General features: G+C 34.0%; 1 protein-coding gene across 1 annotated transcript; it reads right to left on the bottom strand.

The window, feature by feature from the left end:
- Positions 1 to 7,096: 7,096 nt before the first annotated feature.
- Positions 7,097 to 8,923, bottom strand: LOC132758898 (uncharacterized). Its single transcript, XM_060750607.1, has 2 exons — positions 8,116 to 8,923; positions 7,097 to 7,698 (listed from the first exon to the last, which is right to left on the bottom strand). The coding sequence occupies exons 1-2, from the start codon at positions 8,921 to 8,923 to the stop codon at positions 7,097 to 7,099; spliced, it is 1,410 nt and encodes a 469-aa protein (XP_060606590.1).
- Positions 8,924 to 10,151: the final 1,228 nt, after the last annotated feature.

Consider the following 10,151-nt stretch of genomic DNA (forward strand, 5'->3'; position numbering starts at 1 on the left):
AAGGTCACTGTCTTGGATTTTGTGAGTTCTAAATTGTCTCTTATGATATCTTTGACAGGTCACACATATATAATCCAGGCCTCGACATTAACTTTTTTATCAGGTGGTAAGCCGGACCACTAGATTTGAAATTATGGTGGTCCTTCCAGAAGTCAAGTGGTCAATTATTATTATTATTATATCAGTTTACTGCAAGTTTAGAAAAAGGTATGCTTAAAATTAATGACAAAGATGTATTATTAACCTTTAAAGAAAACAGACATTTTAGATACAATATTTTTATCTAATCATAAATTAAGGAGAGCAAGTTAGTAGGTATTCTGTCGTGAAGTTATTTTTCATAGCTCATTCAAAAATACACAACAGGGCTCTTATTTGTGTTAACTTTATATTGAAGTGATTTCTCCCTCAAGTCAAGTTAGGGAATAGTGAAACCATTTGTGTCTGGGGTTTTTTCTTACTGTTATTCAAATATTTATTGCTGATACGTGGTATGTCTTATAATCATGATAATTACATGTATCTTTTATAGATTAACATTTTTAATAAAAACTAATCAATTATCTTAAAACAAGGAAACATCTAAAGGAATAAAAATAAAAACAACTTTATATATCACTATAGTTTAGCTTATTTTTCTCACAGTTTTATTATGAGTACAGAATTTTTACCGCCTTGTTGCTTGTTGGTTGAATTTTTTTTTACAATGAGTATTTTTAACCTTTTATTTAAAAAAAAAAGAAATCTTAACTCTGGAAGAAATGGATCTCTTATCGCGAAGATAACTTAAGCAAAGAATTACTAGATGTATTTTTTCCAGTTCCTTTAGTTTGCTGCCATTATTCATGTATATGAAATTTAAAGTTCATATGGTATCCCATGCAATATCATAATTACCATCGTCGGATACCCACGTGTGATTAACATGTAACATAACATAAATGTTAAAGGTTCCGCCGTGGTAATCAGACGATGCATCATTACTAGTATTATTTGAATGCAATTTGTACCTAGCTTAATATCACAAATTCTTAAAGCTACAGTCTCACTTACATCCCGGCAGAGCCCCGGTAGACGTCCGGGATGATCCGGGAACGACCGGGAACAACCGGAGTACATCCTTAACTCTGCCGACAACGTCCGGGATGATCCGGGAACATCCGGCATTCGACCCCGGATGGAATAAAATATTTAATATCACCGGGCTGGTCCGGGATGATCCGGAGTATGATATAGTCGGTAGAGCTACGGTAGAGCCCCGGTATATGCCGAAAGAGCCCCGGTCACTACAGGCAGAGCCCCGGAGGATAAAGGTAGAGCTACGGTTGATCCCGGTAGAGCCCCGGTAGAGCCCCGGCAAAGCCCGGATCATTTGAAAAAAAAATAACGACAATTTGCGATGATTGCACTTGTTTGTATTAAAACCCTTCCCATTTCCCTTCTATCCAGTATGGCATACGGATTTTTCAGAAAATCATCATGAATTACTATTCTGGAACAATAGATATTATATTAAATAGAAATTATGTATCAATGTTATCATTTTCGGGAGTTTTTAATCCACCGGGGTTCTACCGGGGCTCTGCCTGGATCGTCCCGGGCTCTGCCGGGGCTCTGCCTGGATCGACCGGGGCTCTGCCTGGGTCAACCGGGGCTCTTCTGGCGTCATTCGGGTACGACCGTGGAAGCACCGGCATGAACCATAGCTTCACCTGGGCTCTGTCGGGATGATTCGGAGTGCATCCTGGGTTGTTAGTTGGGAACTACCGTAGTGCTGCCGGGGTAAGTGTGACCGCAACAATAATTTCACCCCGGATCGTCCCGGTAACTTAACTTGCAAATACAAAATTTTAGCGATTTAAAATGAAAGTTATTGATGATTTAAGACTTTCTAATCAGATTAATCTATTAATGAACCATAATTATACATGTTCATAGGAAAAATGGTTTTAAGCAAAATGTATATAACATTTTTGACCAAATCGCCATTCTCCCAAATGAGCCTTGCACAAACAAGAAAATTCAAGTGGTCCGACGGACCAGTGCATTTTAAAATTAGGTGGTCCTTGCCAAAATCAGGTGGTCTCGGACCAACGGACCACCGCTAATGTCGAGGCCTGTAATCCAAACAATCTACACAGAAAGCTACAGCTGTAGCATAACCGTCACTATGTCTGTCACATTCCTCGCAATACATTTCTTTAATTTCATCAGAGTCTTGTGTTAGTGATCCACTTAAATTAGTAGCCATTTTCAATTGTTTTTTTTTGTGTAATTCACTTGAAAAAATAAACACTTAGTTTTTAGGTTTATTGTTAATTTTGAAAATTGTTTTGTATGAAAATAAAAATGCTTTCATTTTTATTCTCAATTATGTTCATTTAACAAAGCAGTTTCGGTTTAAACAAGTGGAGTGTTTAAAATTGTTTAGTAAATCAATAGCTCGTACTTTATGCTCGTTTATGTAAATATTGATAAAACAGCATATCAGGTGTTTTATATTACAATGACCTAACATGGTTAGTTAAAATAACCAGATACAGCTTTGTTGCCTTGCATAATTTTTGCTTGAGAAGAGGTTGAGATACCAAGGAATTTATTGTGTCATATTATTTACTGATAAGATTTTATAAATCAGTTTGATAATACTTTATTGTGAAAACATATGAGATTACTTTGTAAGATTTTTTTATATTCTCCTTCGGTAAAATTATTCCAGAGTTTGTTTAAATGATCCTGATTATATGTACAATATCAAACAAATGTATGCCAAAATGTCTTTTATATGTAATGTATTAGAGGTTTATCATTCTTTGCTGTTTAACGTACTTTGATCCTGATACATAGATTTACTATATGCACGTACAAGGGTAATAAAATATAGGGTTATTCAATATTGTTGAAACTTGGTGTATGGGTGTCTTCATTTGTCTCAAGTATTTGTTTCGAAAAGAAGATGAAACCACCTTTTGAAGCAAGATGAACAGGTTTCTATACTAATACCCAGTGTAGTCCAGAAAATATGAAAAGTTCCAACACATTATTAGCTCACCTGAGGACAATGTCCTCAAGGTGAGAGTTTGTGATGGCCCAGTGACCGTCTTCCATCGTCAGTTCGTCTGTGCGTGCGTCAACAACTTATTTAAACAACTTCTTATTTCAAAACTAAAAATAAACCTTCTGGTGAAAATCCAAAAGAGATACAGCTTAGATATTTGGCATGAAACATCTTCCAGTGGATGTTTACCAAGTTTGTTCAAATAAAAGCCCTAGGGCCAAAACTGGGCTCCCTTTTTCTTTTTTGCTTTTTATAAAATATAATTTTTCTTATCATGTTTGAAGATAGAATGGTATTTAAATGGCAGGTTATAAAGTGACTTGACCTTGACGTTGTAGCATTTGAATAAAAACAATACCATTTTGTTTGGGAAAATGTTGATAAGTGATTATAAATAATGGTATTATCCTACCCACTTAACATAACAATTATGTTAAAGTTTTAAGGACAACTTATAATAACTACTTCATAACCTCTGATCCCCTTTCAAAATTCCATTTTAATTAAGTTTCGCCCAATGCTTTCTCGTTTAGGCCACACGCATTTTTTACTTGGGGACCATATGCCGCTTTTCATGGAATGGCACTTACTTGTCACAATGAAGATTCCACGATAACCGCCATATGTACATATCGGCGAATGTTTCAAAATTCTAAATTGTACCAGTTCATGTTAAATGTTGAATTCTGCTTAAGCCGGTGCTAGGGGGCGTGGACGGTAGTTTGCACTTGACAGTACCGTCCATGAACAGGCTCAATCAAACCGAGCCTGCAACATTTTCAATTGTGCCGTGTTGGGCTTTCTTTAGGGATTCTTATTTTCTCTATTTTTTTCGAGTAACATCCTATCTCATCAAGGACTGATTTGCTTGTCTGATATCATATATCATTATATGAGGTCACTAAGAAAGACATATAACATTGAATTTGACAGACTTAATTATAATTGTATGTATCATGTTTTTTAAACATCTTTTTTCCTACATCATGGCTCTTGATTTAATATTAAGCACGGAGAATAACTGACAGCTCTTTCAGATAGCCCCGTTTTTTGTGCCTTAAACATTTAAGATAATAACAATTTTCAATGTGACTTCATCTTCAATGCACTTTGTAGTTTAGATACAGTTTTTGGATTTTTCATAGTGATAGCATTGGCTTCTAGAATCGGCTTCTGTAAATCATTGAATGCCAATTCTCTTGTAATATTGTTGTGATTAATGCTTCCGAGGGATCACTTTGTTTCCAGAATTTTCATACTTCACAACAGCAGGTGTCAAGTGCTGTGTGGCAGCTTTAAAAAAGTTGCCCCGTACTTCAGTGTTGTTATATTTTTTGGTCCTTCGGGATCATTGATGCCAGCACTTTTAAGTGTTGAGAATTGAGTCCCGCTCAAGCCGGTGCTAGGGGGCGTAAGGGATGTTGCACATATCCATTATCCCTCATATACAGACTCAATCATACCGAGTCTGCAATTCTCTTGTAATTTTGTTGTGAATAATGCTTCCGAGGAATCACTTTGTTTCCAGAATTTTTAAACATTATTCCAAAATAACTTGGCACAAATTTTTACCCTTTTGAGATAATGTAGACAAGGTTGCTACCTAATACAAAAGCTCAAATATTAAAAAAAACAAATCTCTGCTCCATGACTTTTTAACAGATGAAAATGTATTTTTTTCATTTTATACTATTGACTACCATGATATTTGACCTTATGCAAAGAGCAACAGGCTGTTAGCTACCACCAAGGTGATGTTCACAGTTCATGGTCAAATATTTATAAGTCAACAATTTATATACATTTCATATATAGTTATTAAACTGCACATTTTTTCTTAAATAACTTGGCAAAATAATCAACATTATGAGAGAATGCTTAAAGTGCAACAAACATGTGGAAACCTTCAATGTTAAGGTTACACTCAGTGGTCAAATGTTAAATAACCCACAATTTGTGACCCCTCTATAACATGACTGTTTAGAAGACTATTTTTAATGGAATTATGATAACCACCATGATACAACTAAAATTTTGCATAGGGCAGCATCTTCGTTGCTACCTCAAAGGTTAACATTCAATTGACATTTTATGTCCACTTTTCAATATTGACAAACAAATGTATAAGAAATACTGAACAAGTTGCTCCCCATAAAGACATAATATGCAGATTGCTACCCCCTATATAAAAAGAAGGTCTTTCAGACTGCCTTGTTGCTTTAATTTTATCAGTAACTTTTAAATGGAAGGAAACAAACGACACTTTCACATGTTCAGTACCATCGATCTCAAAGAAAAGGCTTTTGTATAGGGGAAAGTATATTTTACCTTTTGGCATTGAGAATGTGGCCAAATTTTAAGCCAAAGTCAGCTGAAAAAAGTGACTGAAAGTGACTCATAGGAAAAATCTTCAAAAATCATATCTTATAGCATAGGTATTGAAGAGATGCATACTAAAGAAGTTTATTAATTTTGGAATCGTTGTAAATATTTTCCGGACCAGTGCACTTGAGAACGAAAGGTCTTTTTTTTGGATAGTATAGTAAAACTTAATGACCAAAGTCAGTGAGACGTTGCAGTGTAGTGAAAGAGCATTGGTCTTTCAATCATACTGTTACGGGTTCAAATCCCAACAGTTCCAATATTTTTAGATATCTTTTTTTTTCAATGCACGTGTACTTCGTGTTTGTGTCATGCATGTTAATGACACATCTCATGTTTAATTAAATTCATAAAGTTTTTCTGTTACACTTGAGACAATGACTTCCAACGAAATCAACTGTTTTATTGCGAGCATGCGAGTCCTGAGCTGTATGTTATGGCACAATAATAAGGGTGTTATCACACTTTTGGTGTGATAAGGTACGTTGTCTATCACCAAAATACTGTGTGCTGAAAAATTAGGGATTAGCTTTTAATTAAGCCACTTGGTTAAAATCTCGAATTTCATTTCTCTATACTATTCAACTATTGAGGTACTCGCTTGGCACCGGAAACTAACTCGCCAGCTCAACTGAGAGTGCCAAAGAGGTCGAAGACAAATTTTTGCATTGCTGAAATCAATCCTATTGTAACTTCTTATATATGCTACATCATACACGGAAATAAAGTATTTGGAATAAAAATATGAAAAAAACAATCTATAGATAAAAAGGGGAAATAGAAAGACCTAATAAAAATATTAGCCATTGTATGATTTGAAGACCCTCCGCATGCAAAATAACCATAACCACTAACCTAACAGGTCATATAACATTCTTTCAACAGTGTTACCTGTACATGCGTTTTCGTACATGTATATGGCGTATTCTTGCTACCCTTGTAAACTTCTTAATTTAAGATTTCCCATTCTCGATTATATTTGAATCGAAAGTACTGAATATTTTTGAATGTGCATTGGTATATATTAAGTAATGGTATGTAACTAACAGGGAAAAATGCAAAAAAAAAATCATAAACTTTAACAGGAATAAAAATTTATTGATAAATACAACTCATTACATTGAAATGATAAAATAAGTTTATACATTGAATAACATGCTTTAGTTATTTACACCAGACAACATAATAGAACAGGTTTGAGGACTCAATATTTTCAAGATTCCAATGTGCCATATTCATATAAAGTATTGAGTTGTTATAGTTATAAGGAATCTATGTAACCTCCCTTAAATGAGTCTTTGAAATTAATGACTGGTCTAATCTTTGTGTAAGAATCAAATACTTTATCCTTGTTATACATTTGACATTTTTATACTGTCACACATTCCCACAATGTCTTCTTATTCTGCAACTTTGCAGTTCTTGTTGAAAAATCTCTTGCATGTCTTTTATAACTATGAAGATTATCACTTTGGTGAGGTCGCTTGATTACTGATTGAAATTTTCTCGCCCACACCTATACTGATTAAACTTTTCTGGCAGTGGTTCAAAGCATTTATCTTGAATGTTTTACGGTAAGAATATTTAATGTCATTTACGAATATATAGCAGTAATAGAAATTGTTGTTAATGAGACTGTGAAAGTGATGTAATGTTTTATTCAAGTGTCACATTAAAAACCTTTATTATACTACTTTGATTCATTCCCACAAATAATTTCTTCGTATTCAGGCAGTATGCAATACTTGATGGTGTATGTATGCCATGACTTTTATCTAGTATTTTCACTTTGCTGAGATCGCGAGATAATAGATGGACGTTGTTTGAGTCATGACCACACACATAAACCGATCCATATTCATCAACAGCAAGTTGGTGAGGATTTTTCAGTTGATCATCTTTGTAGATGGCCTTCACCTCACCATCAAAGGTCAAACAGGTCACAGTGTTTCTGCCACAATCAGAGACATATATCATAGTATTGTCAGGACTGACAGTCAAGTAATAAGGAATGTTAAACAGATCCTGACCATAGTCACCATTGTCAAATGATTTCACTATTTTACCTGACATACTTAAAATCTTAATACTACTTCTAATAATCGTAAGATAATCATGTAACATTAATTTGTAATATGAAACAACAAGATGGCTATTACTGTAAGCAATTCCAAAACAACAACCTTGTCCTGGTATCTCAGTGGTATCTAAAACTTCCATTTCCTCAGAAAATGTAATCAGTCTGATCATTCTTTCATCTGGAAATGTGACAGCAACTTTATTATCTGAAACTTTTGTCATTCCCCAAGGATTGGTGTTAAATTTCATTTCTTTTATATATTCTGCCTTTGACTTTTCAATCGTAAATATGACTAGACTACACCTACTATAACTTAATGCAAGAAGTGCATGTTCAGATACCACAAGAAAAGAAGTTATTTTTAGAAAGTGGTGATTGATATCAAAATTAAAGGCAATCTTTTTCTCTCCAGCTGATACATGTACTTTATCAAATGAGAAAAATCTTGTTTGACCCTCTAAAGATTGTACTGTTGGTGGAATTTCAGATTCGTTTAGTTTGTAGCGTTGTATGTAGGAATGTTGAATTTTGTCAGTGGTGGCTTGAATTTGTTTACACATTTGTTTCGCTAATTTCAGTTTTATAAATAGTTTACAGTTTTGACCTAATTTCTGAGCCTGTTCTAGATCAACGGTGAGAGCCTTCAAATTTCCAACCAAATTCAAATGTTCCGTCATGAGTAGTTTAAAGGTTGTGTTTGTGTTAACAACGTTTTCTCTCATGTCTGTTTCAGCTTTTCTTACTTTTTCTCCAAATTTTCTTTCTTTTTCAGAAACTTTTTGAATTAGTTCTGACCTTTTTTTCTTCAACCTAGCAATCGTCTCTTCCATTGTCTTATCAAAATCATCAATTAGATCTTGATGATGTTGTATGTAAGTTGCTACCAGCTTGTTGCTTTGCTCTTTAATTGCGTCAGTTGCATTTTCCTCTTGTTTCTTAATCAATTCACTTTTGCCATCCAACACCTTTTCCGTGTCTTTTATATCCTTTGATAATTGATTTATGTCTTTTCTTATGTTTATTAGCTCATCACTTTCTTGTATTTCTGAAGCAAGGGTTGGTAAATGGTTAACATCACTGCAGTTTACATGCTCATTATTCCTGCATTCATGGCAGGCTTCTTTGTTACATTCAGAGCAAAAAAACTTGACCAGCTGTCCAGGATGTGTGGAACATTTCTCAAAATAAAATTCCTGTGGCATATTGTTACTGTCATGGATTTTATGTGTTGTGAAATGTCTTTCATGATATCTTTGACAGGCCACACATAAATAATCCACACAATCTACACAGAAAGCTACAGCTGTAGCATAACCGTCACTATGTCTGTCGCATTCCTCACAATACATTTCTTTAACTTCATCAGAGTCTTGTGTTAGTGATCCACTGAAATTTGATGCCATTAGTAAATTCCTTATTCTCTAAATCTCTATTCAATTTGGTTTTGTATCATTTTACTAATAATTCAAGACATATAATTTAAATTTCTATAGCCGACGGGATACTACTTTTAAAGATTATTAACCAAGTATGTCAGAAACTGGTTACATTAATGGATAATTCAACAATGTTTTAACTAGACTGGTTAAGATAACGAGGTGGTCATTGTTGTGGGGGAATCATTTGTATGTAAATGTAGTAAGATAAGATAAGAAGGATCAAAAAGTTTTTATTTCATTTTGTCATGTGATAGTTTGATAATTCTCTATCTATTTTGATAATGTTTGAAAGTTAAAATCTGTGCTCTTGCTGTATACTACATGTCAGGTTAAGAAGTCATACTTATAATGTAAACTTTTTTAACATTTAGTAAAGAGTTGTACTATTTCTGTAATACTATAAGAGTTTTTAATTTTTCTTCTTCATGTTACATTATGTCAGGGTTTCTTTTAATGATAAGGAACCATATTTTAACAAATGTATACCTAAAACTAAGTTACTTAGGCCTCTTTTATGCTCTCGAAGGGTGAGCATATAGTCGTGCTTTGTCCGTTGGTTGGTCCGCTTTTATTGTTCAGGACATATCTCTGTAACAAAAAGAGGAATCAACATGACACTTTGCATGTAGATAGATCTATTTTATAGATGTGCTTTGCCCAAGATCTGTAACTCTGCATTTCCTAATTTTGGAGTTATTGCCCTTGTTTTAGTTTTTTTACTTTGAACTTTGTTCGGGACATACCTCTAAAACTATAAGAGATATCAACATTAAACTTCATAGGTAGACATACCTCCATGGGTAGATTTACAGTGTCAAAGAACCATTACTCTATCTTGCCGACTTTTGAAGTTATTACCCTTTGTCCATTTTTTGCGACGCCGGTGAGCGGAGTCGTCTCTTATGGAATGATTTTTATTTTGGCCTATGGAAGGAGCTGTTATTATTAGCAGTTAATGTCATGTTGTGTAATTGTATATAAATTGTTAATAAAATAACCTTTGGTAAAAATGAAAGTTAGAAGATTAAAGCTCTGCATATAGGTGGTCATGTCCTGTCCGTATATTGAAACAGAGAAAGGATAACATCCTGAAGTTATCAATTTTAAACACTTGATATACAATGTATATGCAGTTAGTGATATAGTAAAGTCTAATGGAAGGTTAAAAGAGGGACAATATTTGTTACTTTAA

This window comes from Ruditapes philippinarum, unplaced genomic scaffold (assembly GCF_026571515.1).
Source record: "Ruditapes philippinarum isolate M1 unplaced genomic scaffold, ASM2657151v2 ctg8181_1_1_1_1, whole genome shotgun sequence".
Lineage (NCBI taxonomy): Eukaryota > Metazoa > Mollusca > Bivalvia > Venerida > Veneridae > Ruditapes > Ruditapes philippinarum.

Bases quoted from the DNA above. Each gene is read 5' to 3' on its own strand.
- LOC132758898 (XM_060750607.1), bottom strand. From the start codon at position 8,923: ATGGCATCAAATTTCAGTGGATCACTAACACAAGACTCTGATGAAGTT. The intron at 7,699-8,115 runs GTAAACTATTTA...TCACATTTCCAG, and splicing joins TCAGAAATTAGGTCAAAACT to ATGAAAGAATGATCAGACTG.